This window comes from Poromitra crassiceps (assembly GCF_964638095.1).
Source record: "Poromitra crassiceps genome assembly, chromosome: 4".
NCBI lineage: Eukaryota > Metazoa > Chordata > Actinopteri > Beryciformes > Melamphaidae > Poromitra > Poromitra crassiceps.
The window spans coordinates 46,022,173-46,040,444 of record NC_139626.1 but is presented as its reverse complement, the minus strand read 5'-3'; the positions used below and the strand labels follow the sequence as shown (position 1 = coordinate 46,040,444).

General features: G+C 44.8%; 1 protein-coding gene across 1 annotated transcript in view; it reads left to right on the top strand.

Annotated features, from left to right (window-relative positions):
- Positions 1 to 16,640, top strand: part of tacr3a (tachykinin receptor 3a) — a gene marked incomplete at both ends in the record, with an annotated part of 41,043 nt that extends 24,403 nt beyond the window's left edge. Inside the window, 2 exons of the mRNA XM_083635936.1 lie at positions 12,506 to 12,702; positions 15,983 to 16,640. Coding sequence (XP_083492062.1) covers positions 12,506 to 12,702; positions 15,983 to 16,640 — 855 coding nt within the window. The remainder of the gene's footprint in view (positions 1 to 12,505; positions 12,703 to 15,982) is intronic.
- Between the last annotated feature and the right edge of the window lie 1,632 nt (positions 16,641 to 18,272).

The following is an 18,272-nucleotide window of genomic DNA, read 5'->3' as shown; positions in this document are numbered from 1 at the left end:
ACAAATGCAAGGTCACTGGGGTCACGCTCCTGTATGTCCAAGCTGACTGAAGCTCACTGAAATGTACTTGGTGTGACTGTGGATGACATTTCAGTGAGCTTCAGTCAGCTTGGACATACGTGACCCCATTGACCTTGCATTCGTCCCCCCCCCCCCCCCCGGTCTTGCCAGAGCTACTATGAGGAACAGCATGGATTGTGCTGAGAAAGAACTATACCAATCAACATCATCATTAGTAAGTAGCAAATAGGGCTAGGGTTTAAACAATGTGAACTATCCCTCTAACCTGGGAGTCTGGTGCAGCGCAGAGGTCCTAGACCTGGTGAGACGAGGGAGGAGCCCGGCCGGGTGGCAACCCACAGAGCCCGGTCCCTCTAGAGTAGTTCCAGAGCAGCGGATTGAGTGGCCCTGACCACGTGACCACCTTCGACCCTCCCTATAGGGCTGACCGTGGGTAGCTACTGGGACGTAAGTTGGGGCTTGGCCAGCCCCGGCTGGGTCACCTGGGCGAGGGTGTATGATGTTGCGAGACCCCGAAACATCCTATGACCCCAGGGTACATCACTGAGGATACGTCCCAGTTGCATCCATGCGATGTTTTCTCTTTATAACCCACATTTATTTCAGCTTGATTTGCATATCCAATGTAATAGTTGCTCCCCCCAGAAATAACTCCATTCAACAGTGTCAGCCATTGAGGACATCAATGGCTGACAGGCTGGTAAACCAGCCCGTCACGTGAACTCACATTTCATTTGGTTCTGCGAGACGGTCTGGCCCCAACTCTTCACCCAGTCCTTAGCAGGGGCGGAAGCATGGGCGGGCGTAGTTGCCTTGACAGACAACTCCTTCAGCCAATCAGGGTCGGATACAGTCAAACCCAGTCGCTCGGGAGAATGGCAAAAACAAAAGCAGAGAAACTCTGCGGGTGCGGCGATACTCCTGTACTTGTTTAATTGCAATAACTGCACTTTATGGCTGTTTAAACTAGACAAACGCTGACATTACTCCTTGAGACGATCAGGCAAGGAGGCGGCCATTATTGTGTTGTGCATTATTGTGCAGTGCTAGTAGCGTTCCTGATTGGCCAACTTGCGCTGTCAATCACAGCGCAGTCGCTGATTGGCTCTTCCGCTCTGCAGCTTCTGCTAACCCCCCCCCCCCCCCACTGGCTTTGGGGCCAGACCGTCTCGCAGAACCAAATTAAATGTGAGTTCACGTGATGGCCTGGTTTACCAGGCTAGCTCTTTGGTACAGGGCTGATAACGTTGACATGGCGGCGACCAGGGCACTCTTGATTTTTTATCCAATTTTTATCCCCCATTAGTGCTAATTTAATTTATTTATCCTGGTTGCTGCTCCACCCTCTGACGATCTGGGGAGAGCCGAAACTGGCTCCATGCTTCCTCCGAGACATGGGCAGTTAAGACAGCCGCTTCTTTTCACCTGACAGGGGAAGCTTCACCGGTAGGACATAGCAAGTGGGAGGTTCACGCTATTCCAACCAGTTCCCCTCCCTCTGAACAGGCGCCGTTAACTCATTGAGTGCCAGCCACTTTTGGAGAACGGACGCTCCCAGTGCCAGAGTTTCAGAGCGTTTTCAGTGATTTCTCGAGGCCCACAGAATATTGTGTGATATTACTATGTAAACACCGAACACGCACAAAGAACGATGAGACTCTATTGTATCAGCAGCAAAAAAAAGTTTATTGATATCATTTTCCGTTCTTTAGTTATCAGCCGGAGAAGATAGGTCAAAAACAGCAAATACAGGCGTTTCCATCTAGAAAGCTGAGATATTGAGCCTTTTGTGAAATATAGCATTTCAAGCAAAGCACTGACTCTGAAGCTAATATTTTCTGACCTGAAACATCTGAACAGTAATTTCCTTCAATATAACAGCACCCCCACCCCTCTCTACTGCAAACTCATCCTCCGTGGGTGTGTCTCTGGTGGCTCTGCTGAGTCTGCTCGCTCTGAGTGCTGCTTGTGTCAGGCGAGTCTCTGCTGCCTGGATGGCGGCCGCTCGTCGGGGCAGTCTGGATCAGGCTCGCTCGTTTCTGGGGTTTCGGTTGTGAGCTGGGATGAAGCTGCGTCTGATTCTGGGCTTTCTGGGCTTTCTGCTGCGCGTTTTAAAGTGTGCTGCACCCAGAGTCTATTTTCGGAGCCCCCCACCGTTGTGCGCCGGCTCCCAGCGCGACAGCGAAAAGCATGACATGAGAATGGTTTCATCACGGCTTTTTCTGCTGTTTTTACTCAACTTTCTCTAATCTGGAGAGCACTGTCGCCACCTAATGGGTCGGTAAAATAGGTTATACACATTCAACATGCCCCAAAATTTTACAGGAGATATATTAGGCTTTGATCCACGTCCCACCATCAAAAAACGCAATTGACGACAATCGTCGTCATTGGCACTCTACGTCACTAAAGCAATTGACGACGATTGTCGTCATTGGCACTCAATGAGTTAACGACCAGAGGAGGAACCACATTAGCAACCAGGATATTGCATGTTTTGGTGAAGGGGGTTCCTATATGAAGGAAGCCCCCGGGAGGCACGGGGAGAACATGCAAACTCCACACAGAAAGGCCCTTTTGACAACCCCACCCGGGCGGTGGGCACTCGAGGACATGCGGACGGGCACGCATTCCTTCAGCGTTCACAGCGTCCCAGGTGGGAATCGAACCCAGGACCTTTGAGCTGTGAGGTGACAGCGCTTACCACTGCCCCACCGTACCCCCCCAACGACCAGGGCACTCTTACGCGAGAGTGAACGCTATGACCAGTATGCACTCCATTCTCTCCTTGGGCTAACTTCTAGTCATTTAAAATCCTGGTGAAATCACACAATTGACTCATTTTGCTGGGGACTCCCCCTGGACCCCCTCGTCAGGCTGACGTTTGAGTATGTACAACCATGTTTCTCACTTAATGCATAGCAAAAAAAAAAAAAAACGCACCTACGCGTTGCGGCACACAGGCCTTCATCAAGGTGACTAACCTGCCTGGATTTGTCCAGATGAAAGACAAAAAGTTACCAGTTTGATCAGAATCCCTGCTCACAAGGCTCACAGGGTCTGGGTTAGGGTTAAGGTTAGAGGGTTTCCGAACCCTAACCCTATCTCCGACTCCTGGGGACCCCTCTCCCACACCCCATGCCTAACCCTAACCCCTTACCCTAACCTCTCCCACCCCCTACGCCTAAACTCTCCCACCCCTCTCAAAACTCCCACCCCTGTAAAAACTACCATTAAAAAATAAACATTTCCATTTAACCATTTTAGAGCGGAAATTGTGAAATAGAAACGTTTTGGCTGTGGACCAATGTTACTATTTCACAATTTAATTTTCTAAGAGACTGTGTTGGTAGTTTGGGTCTGTGTGGTGGTGTTTGTTGTTTACAGTGAGGCAATATGACATTTGTGCAGCTTATGCAGCTTACCCCCTTCAAAAAAGTAATTTATTTATGTTCAGCTGAAGACTTCAGATGGCATTTTGCTCTCCCCTCCTCTCATACAGTAGTCTACCTCCCCTCTCTCTCTCTCTCATCCTCTCCTAAAGTGTTGGCATTTTTTCCATTTGACTTTTTATAGCGTCGTAGGACCATATTTATATTAAAAACGTCCTCTTCCCATGGGCTGGCGTGGCTCATTTGTTCCATTATTCCTCTGACAATAGACCAAATCACCGTGACGTCACCATGTAAACAAATTTACTTCCGGGTACCACTTGGGGAAGGCGGCAGGTTTAAATGTGCGTGTTGTCAAATAAATGCTGTCAAACCCTCTCGTTGTTTTCGGCCGACTACTTTCAATTTAAATGGTTAAACGGTTGGTAAACATGCTTGTCCGACGTATCTAGCCTTTCTTCTGTGTTTGTTTTATGTAGTGTTAGCTAGCTAATAACATTTGCTTGTCTGTCAAACTCGCTGTTTTTTTACGTTACAGACAGAGTAACCTCGCGTCACCAGGCTCTTCTCGGCGAGAAAGAGCCTGGTACAGACAGAGCTACTGACGCCACGTCAATTTAATTTAGCTTCAAGTCTACTCTGGTCTGGTCCAACAGGTAAATTAGCTAGTCTGGTCTCCACTAACGTTAGTGAAAGTGTTGTTATGAATGATATTAAACAACAACACAACACGGACTAACCATTTTTGTCTTCTTTGTCTGTTTTTGTCTCAACATGTCAGTTTGTGCCGTTCACCGCCATTATAATGTGTGGACCCAGGGGTACCCGGAAGTAAATGTAAACATCCCGCTGATTTGGTCTATAGCCTGGTGAAACTTCCTGTCATCTGTCCGGAAGTCCGAACTATCCAAAAAATGATTTCACACTGCAAACGAACCGAACCATGGTGCAGTTTGATCCGGGCCGAGACCACCTCTTTTCCTCGGACCAAGGTTCGGCTGTTTGGTCTGGACCGTGGTCTGGGGGAGGTCTCACACCTGTAATTTCGGTTTGGTTATGGACTGTACAGTGTGAACTGGGCTTTGTGATGATAACTTATTTTGTCTTGGCAACATTCAGCTGAAGATACATCAGTTCTCTGTGCATGGAGTGCTGCCTTGCCCTCATCAGCAACATGATGGATCAAGCTGCTCGAAAAGTGCGTTTTGACATTCTCATTATGTTAAGAATAATAGGGCACATGTTTTTTTTGCACTGATATTTTCCAATAATATCACAGTTTCTCAAATTTTATACGCCTATAAGGCAAAATATGTCTCTTGTAGATGTTAACAGCACACATTTTAAATGTTTAATAAACCGGCCTCATATAAAATATTTGGTGTATATACAGAATATGAGTTCCATGGATTGCATTGAGTTTTCTGGCAGTCCAAATATGGGTAGTTGAAACAACCCAAGACCCAGGAGCGCTCTCTCTCTCTCTCTCTCTCTCTCTCTCTCTCTGTGTATTTAATTAAATCTGTGTATTTAATTAACTTCTATCTTAACATCTAGCCTGGTGGTCGACTGGAGGACAGGAGGAACAAGCACTGCAGAATTACACTGACAATTACTCCGCTCCATTGCCTATGTGATCGCCAACTCAGCAAATTCTCTGGAAATAACATTTGAGATAGTGTTCAAATGGATTATTAGAACCACAATCACTATACTCCACTCACAGACATTCTTGAGAAAAGTGAATGACCAGGTTCCTCCAAGCAGATCCTCTATTCAGTTCCCTTGTGTCCACGCCTAACAAAGACTAGTGAGTGAGCGCTTCAAAAGGTCACTGCGACAGAAGCCCAGTTTAGAACATGGCTTTCCTTATACCATAAACTTCCTCGAAACTTGCCCTGAAAACCAGGAGGGTGCCAAGACTTGTGTTTAGATTTCAGGCGGGCATGAGTGATGCCTGTTTTTCCTCTGTAGCGCGTCGCACCTCCTGCTGCTGGGGGAGGACACACTGCTCATTATGCATTCTGTTCAGCAGCTAACCGACTTCACATACATGTAAACAAACAACAAACAGACAGACAGGCAGACACACAGACATACAGACTGACACACAGACAGACAGACAGACATACAGACTGACACACAGACAGACACACAGACAGACAGACAGACAGACATACAGACGGACACACAGACAGACAGACACACAGACAGACAGACAGACAGACTGACACACAGACAGACAGACAGACACACAGACAGACAGACAGACAGACAGACAGACATACAGACTGACACACAGACAGACAGACACACAGACAGACAGACAGACAGACAGACTGACACACAGACAGACAGACAGACTGACACACAGACAGACAGACAGACAGACAGACAGACAGACAGACAGACAGACAGACAGACAGACAGACTGACACACAGACAGACAGACAGACAGACAGACAGACAGACAGACATTCTCCAGTGCACAGATATGGACAGACAGAAGAAACAGACAGACTTTTTTCCACTGCTTTCGTCTTGTCTTGTGGAGTACTTTAAGGACAAAACATGCTTTCCTCATTAGTGGCGCTACTCCATATAGAAAAAAGAATCAACTATAAATTAAAAAAAATACATCCCAATGTTATTTATACCAGCTAGCTTTCGTTTTATCACTGTGGTTGTCATATTTCCATGATGAGTTGGATATACAATAATATTGCTGCACACACTGCACTGTCTCAGTGTTTGTTCGCCACCAGCCTGTTTAGCACATCTGTGAAATCTCATCCTAGTTGTAAACAAGACACCACTGCCTTTGCCCTCCTCCTGTTAAACAGACGGGAGCGTTTCTGTTAAACAATTACAGGTCCGTTTAAGACAGTGGAAGTGTCTCTGCTCAAACAATATCATCCAAGTATCAGTCAGGGTTTAGAAAACAACACAGCGGCCTTACAGGTTGTAAATGATTTCAGGGCATCTGTAGACAATACACAATGCAATGGTGCTCTTTTTATAGATTTATCCCAGGCATTTGATACTGTTGACCGGACGATATTGAGGGGAAGCGTTATTTTATATATAAGAACCACCCTATACTATACACCACACATGGGCAAAATACGGCCAGCGGGCCGCATGCGGCCGGCCACCTGTGTGGCCCGCGATGGAATTGAAAAAACAAAAACAAAAAAACATTTTACAACGCAACATGCAAGATACCCACTGAATAAGTGTCCAAATGTTCATGTCATTCTGGCCAATACACAAAACGAAGAAACGCCAGCACTCAGTGAATGTCCTTTTTGGGTTTTATTCCATCATCAAGGCAATAACAACGAACGTTTCAGCCAGCAGGCCTTCTTCAGCGTTGTTTGATTCTGGCCAATACTCCACTTCTGTTATAGCATTTCAGTCTGGAATATGGAATATCTTTCAATAATCTTTATGACTAAAAGGCTAAAAGTAATCTCATGTGTAAGAAATTACTGTTCTACATTGAAGTAGACATTTAAATAATTAACTCATTGGTTTTGGATTTATTTAGCTTCAAGAGTGCATTTTTGGTTGTGTGACCCTCAACACAGGCTTTGAGAATCCCGGGCCACTTACTGATACTTATGCTTAAATTAACCCACTCATATTCTGGTTTATTTCAAGAAAAACATTTCGGCTAGTGGCAATTCTAATTGGCTGGTAACTTTAAAATCTAGCAGCCATATTGGCAGGTGGTCAAAAAAGTTAATTTCAAGCCCTGAGAGCAGGTGGTGACATAGGAGTGAGTGAGAAAAGGATCAAATATTGGTGGTTAAGACTGAATAATGACATCACAATGGTTAATTTAAAATGAGTTATTCCTCTAAACCTGGCTTCAAATGCCCCAAAAAAATTTGCGCTGGCGCCATTCGGCCCTCAGCAAAACCTGGTAGCGTGGACATTTTTTGTGGCCCTCTCTATCATCAAAGTTACCCATCCATGGGTTACGGCATGACAATATTTGTTCGGCCCCAATCTGGGTTTCTCATGTGGCCCCCCATGAAAAATAATTGCCCACCCCTGCTATACACCTACAGTATAGTATAGGTGTATCAGAACAAAGAGTTGGGCCGGCGATTGTACAAGTTTCTCTCAGGCAGTCTGTGTTTGATCAAGTTGATGGACTTTTACTTCAAAATCTCGAAGGGTGTGCCTCAGGGTTCAGTACCAGCACTTCACTATTTATGTCAATAGTCTTGGTCTTGGTTTCCACTTTATTTGGAGCAGCGGTCTCAGTTGTGCTCAAGCTCGTTCAAGTTGAGCACAAGCTTGTTTTAACTGCAGACAAAAACAAAGATGATTTGGTTTTCAAAGGCAATCAAACCTTTGCCTAAGCAGACTGACGGGGTTTTATCTCAGAAGCAAACATTGCCTTTCTTTCGAGGCGAGGAAAAAGGCCGTTTGCTGCCACATTTTGATGACTGCTACTTGATCATGGTGACATTCTGTATATGAATGTGTCAGCGCAGCGTCTTCATTTGTTGGAAACACTTTATCGTGACACTCAAGTTCTTGACTCATCATTGTAGCCTACTTTGTATGCTTTGACCGGTTTGACTTCTCTTCCATAAGGCCTTTCTGGGGAAACTGCTGTGATTTTTGTGTGGGTGTGTATGAGTCAGAACTGAGGGATCAAGACTTGCACACACAAAGCCTGAACAGAGCAGGGCGGGGGGGAAGCATTTACACTTGCTGCCGCCCTCTGCTTGGTATCGTCATGGGCAGAGATCAGACAGACCTCATAGGCAGAAGCCCTTGTAAATAAGAATTTGTTCTTAATGACTTGCCTGGTTAAATAAAGGTTAAATAGAATTAAAAAAAATAAAGAAGCAGAAAACTTGACTTGCAGTTTGAACAAAAGGACACATGATGAAAGGCAAACAATCCAAATCGGCTGAAGGGAACGACGAATGAAAAGATCTGCCAGGAAGGGGTCTGAGGACATGAGGATACCTTGAAAGGACTTGAAACATAATGAACTGTCTTTCTTCCTCTCCTCTTGGCTGTCTTTCCATCTCCTTCTCTTTCTCTCTTTTTTAATAGTATTATTATAGCCTACTGAATTGTACTGAATTTAAACGTTTTAACTGCCCTGTCTGCTTCTATCTTAGCGAGGTCTCCATGGAAAAAAATATTTCAAATCTCAATGGGATCGATCAGGTTAAATAAAGGTTCAATAGTATTACAAAATGTCCCAGAACAAATTTACTGTAACGCCTCTTGGCTCTAAACGCATGGTGACCAATCTTAGCCTGTTCAAATCATCCTGATCACATGACCTCACATTCTGTTTCATCCTGATCACGTGACCTCACATTCTGTTTCATGCTGATCACATGACCTCACATTCTGTTTCATCCTGATCACATGACCTCACATTCTGTTTCATCCTGATCACATGACCTCACATTCTGTTTCATCCTGATCACGTGACCTCACATTCTGTTTCATGCTGATCACATGACCTCACATTCTGTTTCATCCTGATCACATGACCTCACATTCTGTTTCATCCTGATCACGTGACCTCACATTCTGTTTCATCCTGATCACGTGACCTCACATTCTGTTTCATCCTGATCACGTGACCTCACATTCTGTTTCATCCTGATCACGTGACCTCACATTCTGTTTCATGCTGATCACGTGACCTCACATTCTGTTTCATCCTGATCACGTGACCTCACATTCTGTTTCATCCTGATCACGTGACCTCACATTCTGTTTCATCCTGATCACGTGACCTCACATTCTGTTTCATCCTGATCACGTGACCTCACATTCTGTTTCATCCTGATCACGTGACCTCACATTCTGTTTCATCCTGATCACATGACCTCACATTCTGTTTCATGCTGATCACGTGACCTCACATTCTGTTTCATCCTGATCACGTGACCTCACATTCTGTTTCATCCTGATCACGTGACCTCACATTCTGTTTTATCCTGATCACGTGACCTCACATTCTGTTTCATCCTGATCACGTGACCTCACATTCTGTTTCGCCACGTATCAGTCTGGACTTCTAGCCATCGATTTCAGTTGCCTTGACAGAAAACTCCTCCAGCCAATCAATGTCGCCAAATCTAATCCAAATCCCCGAACGGCTAAAGTGCAGAGAAACTCCACTGGTGCATACTCGTGTTCTTGTTTACTTTTTTGTTATTGACTCTGCTTTCTGCAATAACGGCACGTACTGTATGACTGTGTTTACCACTCGCTTGCTTGCTTCGGGACTCGGGAGACTTTTTTGCCATGATTATGTTGTCAACTAGTACCACACAGCTTCCTGATTGACCCAGGTCCATGGTCATTTCAGGAAATCGCTGGGGGCGGGTCCAGACTAGAGGGTGACACGGGAATGTTTTTTCACTCCTGTCCCATCCCACTCCCACAAAAATACTCCCGTCCTGTCCCAATCCCGGTAGAATGACTCCTTTTGCCAGTATGCAGAGGTGGAAAATGAAAGGGAGGGGAGGGGAACGCCTGAGAATGGAGTTCCCAGAGTAAACGTTGAGAGGGAACGGCGACAACGAGAGTGAGAACGGCATTCCTCCTCAGGTTCCACTTAAAAATGTCTTGCAATGCAGTGGAGACCAGAGACCAGAGCAGTGGAGAGGCGCGGCATGAAAGGAATAGCAATAGAGTACCGCAGGAATGAGTTGGGAAAACCTGGATGTTAACGTTAGCACTTCCAGTTCCTACACTAGGTTATGTGCTTGGCCATTTCCGCCAGTGCCAGTATGTTGGCAGTACCAGGAACAATATCAACAAGACTAGGTTTCTTTGACCAGGAAAACATGTCCACCGAAGTGCCTTGGAGAAACAGTTTTAATAAACTGCTTTTTAGATTTAGATTTATTTATTTATTATTATTATTATTATTATTATTATTATTTACTGATGATGTCATAGACATTGTGACATCATTGTGATGTCATCAGTGAGTGATGTTGTCATCAGTGATGCAAAGTTGGGCAATTGTGCAATGCGCATGCCAAAGAGCAGAGATGGTGTCATAGGCACTGATGATATCCCAATGCCATCAGTGATGTCACTCGAGCAATTGTGTTTTTTGGTTACACTCGGGCAATTGTGACATCACTGATGATATCATAGACATTGTGACATCATTGTAATGTCATCAGTGAGTGATGTAATCAGTGATTGAGTGTTGATGTCATAGGCATTGTGAGATCATCAGGCTTGAAACCCTGGTATTGCCGCTTGCAGCTTTTACCAGCTGTAATTCCCGAGAGTGGGCTTTAGAGAAGGAGTAGACCTCATACTATAATTCGGCTCTCTGTAAAAGCTCCCCTTGAAACAGGCTGAGCTAACATTAGCGGCGAGCAGCGCCGTCCGCAAAAGTCCATTGGGGAAACAATGATTTTCAACTACAAATCTGTGAGAACATTTATTTTCCCAAAGGAAATAAATAATAATTGAAATGTGAAGACATTAGCTAATCACCACAGAGCTGCACAAACCAGTTATTTGGGTCGTTTTCAGATTATGCATCAGCTCACTGTTGATTGCAAGTGTTCCGATTCTGATTTTTATAATAGACTAGCAATGCATTTAGCATATCCTGCACTCCAAACAACCAGCGCTGATTAACTAGCAATGCATTTAGCATATCCTGCACTCCAAACAACCAGCGTTGATTAACTAGCAATGCATTTAGCATATCCTGCACTCCAAACAACCAGCGTTGATTAACTAGCAATGCATTTAGCATATCCTGCACTCCAAACAACCAGCGCTGATTAACTAGCAATGCATTTAGCATATCCTGCACTCCAAACAACCAGCACTGATTAACTAGCAATGCATTTAGCATATCCTGCACTCCAAACAACCGGCGCTGATTGAGAGAGAATGTGTCATTGGCATGGTGTTGGGGTGATAAAGGATGAGGCCGGTCTATTTCATTTGTCACACTACATGAAAGTGATTTTGTAACAAAGCAGTGAAAAAACACTTTGATTTATAAGTGACTTCAATATCTGTGACAAATGGCAGACATACAGAACCACTTGTCATCGAAAGGATCACATTGATGTCAGTTTACCAAATACGTTCACCTTGATAAAGACCAGTTTTTGCAGGGAGGTGAGCTCATTTTTCTTTTAGAGACTAGTTTTATGAATGAGGGATACTGCGTTTACACGTAAAACAGATGCCGTACTCTGATTGTAGTATGATCAACGATTGAGGAAGAAAGCTTTGTTTTAGTGCTGGTGTTCATTGATCAGTGGCCCACATTTGTCTGCCAATGTCTGCTTGTGACATCTGAACCAGAAAGATGTCAAGATGGCCTCATTAGAAAAGCGGCAGTGATTATTTTGATCTTCAGATGTTTCCTGGTCCCCTCGGTGATGGTTATGATATTGATGATAATGTCAGAGAAGACTGTGACAATATTAATATTGATGTATAATAGTATATTATATTTGTATTTTGCTGATGTCTTGGGGCAGTGACCCATACCTGCCAGTCTCCCTATTTTTAACCCTTTCTCCCGATTGGTAATTTCTCTCGTTATTGCCTTTCAGAGGCTGTAGCGGGCTCAGTTTTAAAGCCAGAGTGAAGTGTCTGGTATATCGTATGAAAATAGATGACCTAAGGCATCCATTGGTATCAACTGTCATGCTAGCTTGTCGGGAAGGGAAGTGGTCCCTTGACCTTTCACCTCAAGATATCTGAATGAAAATGGCACAAGTCTCTCTCTCTCTCTCTCTCTCTCTCTCTCTCTCTCTCTCTCTCTCTCTCTCTCTCTCTCTCTCTCTCTCTCTCTCTCTCTCTCTCTCTCTCTCTCTCTCTCTCTCTCTCTCTCTCTCTCTCTCTCTCTCTCTCTCTCTCTCTCTCTCTCTCTCTCTCTCTCTCTCTCTCTCTCTCTCTCTCTCTTGGCCAAGATAGTGAAAGGTGTTGACAGAGCTTTACTGCTTTATATTAGTATTAGTAGGTAAAGTCACATGACTTTCTTCCTGCATTCTTTCAGAAGCTTTGGTGCCAGTCACTGTTTTCACCTCCCTCTCTGTCTCTGGCAGGTGGTGAAGATGATGATCATCGTAGTGGTGACCTTTGCCCTCTGCTGGCTGCCCTATCACGTCTACTTCATTGTGTCGGGCCTCAACAAGCATCTGAACAGGTGGAAGTACATCCAGCAGGTGTACCTGTCGGTGCTGTGGCTGGCCATGAGCTCCACCATGTACAACCCCATCATCTACTGCTGCCTCAACAGCAGGTGAGTAACAAGTGTGTTTGATAGCTTCAAAGTCAAATGGGCAGGGGTGTCCGGGTTGTGCAGCGGTCGATTCCGTGCCTACCAACATGAGGGTTGCAGGTTCGAGCCCCCGTGTTACCTCCGGCTTGGTCGGGCGTCATACAGGCACAATTGGCTGTGATTAAGGGTGTGTCCTGGTCGGTGCACTAGCGCCTCCTCTGGTTGGTCAGGGCGCCTGTTCCGAGGGGAGGGAACTGGGGTCGCCCTGCGGGTGAAACTCCTCGCACATGCATCGGAGGAGGAAGTATGTGCTAGTCTACAACTCTCCCCAGATTGGCAGAGGGGGTGGAGCAACGACCGGCACTGGGAATTGGCCAAGTACAATTGTGACCTACTCCATTGAAATGAGTCACATTGACCCCTCAAGCCATTTTGAGTTTAATAGACCTTATTCGATTGACGTCACTCACGTACGGGCACGCCCACCGCCGCCATGTTCTCGACATAACGCAGCAGCTCTTAAGTGACAGCCTATGTAAGAGCAGCGTTTATAGGAAGATAGCCGCCGTTAGCATTACCTGTATCGTTCCAATTGTGTTCGGATGGAACATTCAAATTTCACAATAATCTTTACACATCTGACCTTGTGTGGTCAGATGGAAAATCAGTATGGTGAACCTCTGGAACAGACTGCTGGACCTACCATCCAATAGGGTTGCTAGTCAGATTTTCTTCTGGGACTTGTCTGTTGAAGGGGAGTGGGTCTCAGATATGTATGACTTGTTTCAGGAGTGTGGTTTTGGAGAATATTACTCTCAAAGAATGTGTATAAATGTAGAGTCGTTTAAATCTCAGATCCGCGCTAACTGGTTACAATCTTGGACTGAAGAACTATGGCAGAAGCCAAAATTAAGAACTTACTGTTTATTTAAAAACGAATTTAAATGTGAAAAATATGTGATGTTTAATTTACCTAAAAGTAAGAGGTCCCTATGTGCTCAGTTACGATGTGGTATTCTGCCTTTACATATTGAAACAGGCAGATACAGAGGGACGGCGGAGGAGGATAGGATTTGTGAATATTGTGAGTTGAAGGAAGTGGAGAATGAATTTCATTTTATTTTGTACTGCCCTTTATATCATGACTTACGAGAGATACTATTTAAAAAAGTTCACTCCCCTGAGTTAAACCTGTTAGACTTTGAAGAAGGTGCCATACTTGAATTTCTCTTTGACAACATCTTTGCTTTTTCCGAATATATCTCTCATGCGTGGGATAGGAGGAAAAAGATGACATATGATAGATAATTCATATATTTTACTTAATACACATTGTAGTTAAAACTGTGTTTTGCTGCTGATGCCGCGTGCTGCTGTGTGTGTGTTTGTACGGTTTTGTATTGTTCAAGCACCGTAATAGATATGGAAATAACTGTATGTTGATGTGTCTGATAATCCCATGTGGGATGGGTCATGTAAATTGTCCTGACACGTAAATAAAATTTTCATTCATTCATTCATACACAGAATGAAAGCCAATGCTTTATTTGACTAAACTCTGGTGAAATCCCAAAACAGCAAAAATCTTAAAAGTCACAATTCTACGCAAACACACAAGTGCAACATTTAACTCATTTTGGAGCAGGTACATTTACCTTTAAATTTAAAATGAAACTTAAAAATTATTATTTGAAAAGAAATTTCAGCTCTTCGCAGTTCTTTGGAGTACTTTTGGAGTATTAAGGTGGAGCGGTTGATGATCTATTTGGGCTACACTACCACCTACCATAATGCTGCTATACTGAAAGAACTACTCGAAAACTACTTCTGGGCTGTTGTTTGCTTTAGCGACATATAATAATCACACTATGAGTGGGGTTTAGAAAGTAAAGAGCTGTTCATAAATAGAACTGCAGACTACAAGGAAAGAGGTCGAAAATTATACCAATTGTGGCAGCAAAATTACAACCAATTTTCCATCCACATGTAGCTCTTGTCAGCAGCTGCTCACTGAAATTCAAAATGACAGGTGAGCTACAACACAAGTCTTTAGGTTTTGGAACTTTATATGTTTTGTTTACACTTATTTGTATTCACCTTATTCTTTGTCCATATAAGGTCGCTTCTGCATGACGTCATTTTGTAATCGTCTTTCCGTTTTAGACACTGAAGTAGATTACGCCTACCGTAGTCATTTTTAGACTTGCCAAAAAGCTGTTTTCAAGCAAAAAACAAACAAACTGTTTTAAAGTTTTATTATTTTTTCAGGTGAGAACGTAACATATATGTGACCAGTTCATCAGAATAACGCCTATTTGGAAATATTTAACGAGCAGCGAGGACTGGCTGGCTGTGCTGACCGGTCGGACTACTGTAGCTATCTGTCAAACCCTACTGTAGGCTACTGGCAGTGAGAAAATACTGTCGACGTGCTGTTGTAACTAACGTTAAATGCCGACCGGGTACAGCCATCGGCTCCTCGCAGCAGTAACGCTATGAACATGTAACTGAAGTTGGCCGCAGTGTAGCTTCTGAATGTTGCCAAACTTCATTCATAGTGACGTTTTGTTTTGAAATTGGCCGCCAACTAGCGCTGAACCGGAAGAACAAATACAATTGCATCTAACGTGGAAGAGAGAAAGAGTGGGCGTGGTGAATAAGGTGAATACATCCGAGTGAAACGAACAGAATGTGATTGGTTGATGAAGCTGCAATGAGTTTGAATTCTCCAAGTCAAACTCTGAGTTTGTATTTTAGTCTTTGTCTCGGTTATAGGCTAAAAATGGCTTTCCTATAGAGTTACAAAATTTCCCTTGACGTCTGCTACTGCAATATCACTGATGCCCAAAATATTGTCTCCCCCGAGTGCCTTCAGTTGTTTGTTGCAGCGATAAACATTTGTACGTCGTAATTGTCGCTCCGTGTATTTAGAAGCGGATCCAAGGCAATTAGGGCAAGTGCTGTGGGTCTACTGTGCAGTCATCGCATTGTAAACATTTCCAGACCATTTCATATCTTGTCCATTACGTGGCAAACCAATTAAAATGTATCACTGCTGTTTAAAACCTTAAGGGAAAATATCCCCACTTTGCCTGACATCATGAAGAGCTTCCTGCTAATGAACGCTCAAGTCAGAAAACAATCAGCAGAGCCGTTATCTGAAACCACCATTTTGAAATATGAGATAAAAGCATGCCCATGTTAAACGGGTGCACCATCCATTTCACCCTCCTCATTTCCTTCTCTCTCCAACTTCCACACAACGTTCGCCAACTCCTCTCCGTCTTCCCCTCCCCACCAGGTTTCGGGCCGGCTTCAAGCGAGCGTTCCGCTGGTGCCCGTTCATCAAGGTGTCCAGCTACGATGAGCTGGAGCTCCGCAGCACGCGGCTCCACCCGGCCCGCCAGAGCAGCATGTTCACGCTGTCGCGCATGGAGAGCAGCGTGGTGGTGGTGTACGAGCCCGCCCAGGGCGAGGCGGGCGAGGGGGCCGGCAGCGGGAAGCAGTCCCTGTCCGCCAGGAAGAGAAACGACGCGGCCGCTGCTCTCCACACGGACGTCAGGGGGTGCAACGCCGCCGCTCTCCACACGGACGTCAGCGGGTGCAACGCCGCCGCTCTCCACGCGGACGTCAGCGGGTGCGACGCCGGCGCTCTCCACACGGACGTCAGCGGGTGCAATGCCGCCGCTCTCCACACGGACGTCAGCGGGTGCAACGCCGCCGCTCTCCACACGGACGTCAGCGGGTGCAACGCCGCCGCTCTCCACGCGGACGTCAGCGGGTGCGACGCCGGCGCTCTCCACACGGACGTCAGCGGGTGCAACGCCGCCGCTCTCCACACGGACGTCAGCGGGTGCAACGCCGCCGCTCTCCACACGGACGTCAGTGGGTGCAATGGCGACAACGTGAAAACACAAAGCGGACGTGCCCCAAGCGCTCAGCCAGAGGAATTCTCCTGAAGGTCAAACTCACTGACATGCATACTTACACACAGGCATGGCTGTAAATGCTTATATACAGCACATGCATTATACACTGTGCATATAAATAGTGCACAGTTACTTCTATATCTTATTAGCGATAGAGCAAATGTATCAAAGCCTGACAGTAGTTACTTGAACAAACAGTAGGCCCTACAGTTGACCACATGGATATAGACTTTGTTATATTGCTGTACAGCAGTGTTGAGCAAGACACTTGGGAAATGTAATTAGTTAGCCTACTGATTACGGATTACTCCTTAAAAAAGTAATAAAGTAATTAGTTACATTACTAGTTACGTTACTAGTTATTTCTTACCCCCGAAAAAGTGACCAGATAACCATATAACCAAACCAGCTCATTTTACAACTGAATCCACTTTATTGGAATGAAATACAGGATAATATATATACAGTATATATATATATATATATATATATATATATATATACAGACACACACACACACACACACACACACACAAAGCAATCAATGATCTCTCCTGAGTTTTTCTTTTGTTTTCCTGCATAAATAAAGCCAAAAAAAGAAAAAAAGTAACTCAGCGTTACTTGAATTGGTAACTGTAATCTGATTACGGTTTTGGAAATTGTAACGCCTTAATTACCGTTACTGAAAAAGTAATCAGATTACAGTAACGCGTTAGTAACGTGTTTCTGCCCAACACTGCTGTACAGTACTGGTTTGATATCATACATTACCGCTGCCTTAACAACATACATCATGAACTCGTAAATGTCTTTATTTGCTCATCTTGCATGCTCAGTGTTCTTCTGGCCTTTGTTTTGTTTTTGTTTTTTGGTAGATGCAAATGTTCCCATTTTTCTTAGTGTCCCTTTGCATTCATGAGCTAAATAATCATTCCTGCCTCTTCAACCCGCCACTCAGATCTGAAGGAGACCATTTAACCGTTTACCATTTAAACATTCAAAGCGCTGATGTGGTGGTAATGAGTCTGCGATGGTCTTAGCATCACATAATGGAGATCGTTTGAAAATACCTTATCATGAAGAAGAACTGGACAGACAAACCCGTCTTTATTTGTCACACGAACACACCCAACACACGCATGCGGCCAGCCACACACACACTCATGCTGACTGTGGCCGGTGAAACACAGTCTCTGCATTTGTTCCATCCAGGCTTGTCCTTCCTCCAGGGGGCAGGCCAGGAGCATTGGGCAGCTTTCTTGTGTACAGCGCCCGGGGACCGACTTCAAATGTTGTCGTCACTGGCCAGATGACGATCTTCTGCATGTTTGTTTGTTTGTTTGTGTTTTTTTGTGTGTTTTTTTGGTGGGGGGGGGGGGTGTCCATATCGATATTGTATGGAGGAACCCCAGGGGAGCACGGGAAGAACATGCAAACCTTTTTGACGAGATAGCCCACCTGGGCATGGGCACTGAGGACATGGGGGAGGACACACCCTCAGCGCCCACAGCGTCCCAGGCGGGAATCGAAACCCAGGACCTTCTAGCTGTGAGGCGACAGCGCTACCACTGCGCCACCGTGCACCCCTTATGATTGTAATTATGTACAATATGTATGTTGCAAAGTTTTATATTTAAGCTACAGTTTTAATTTTTCAACTGC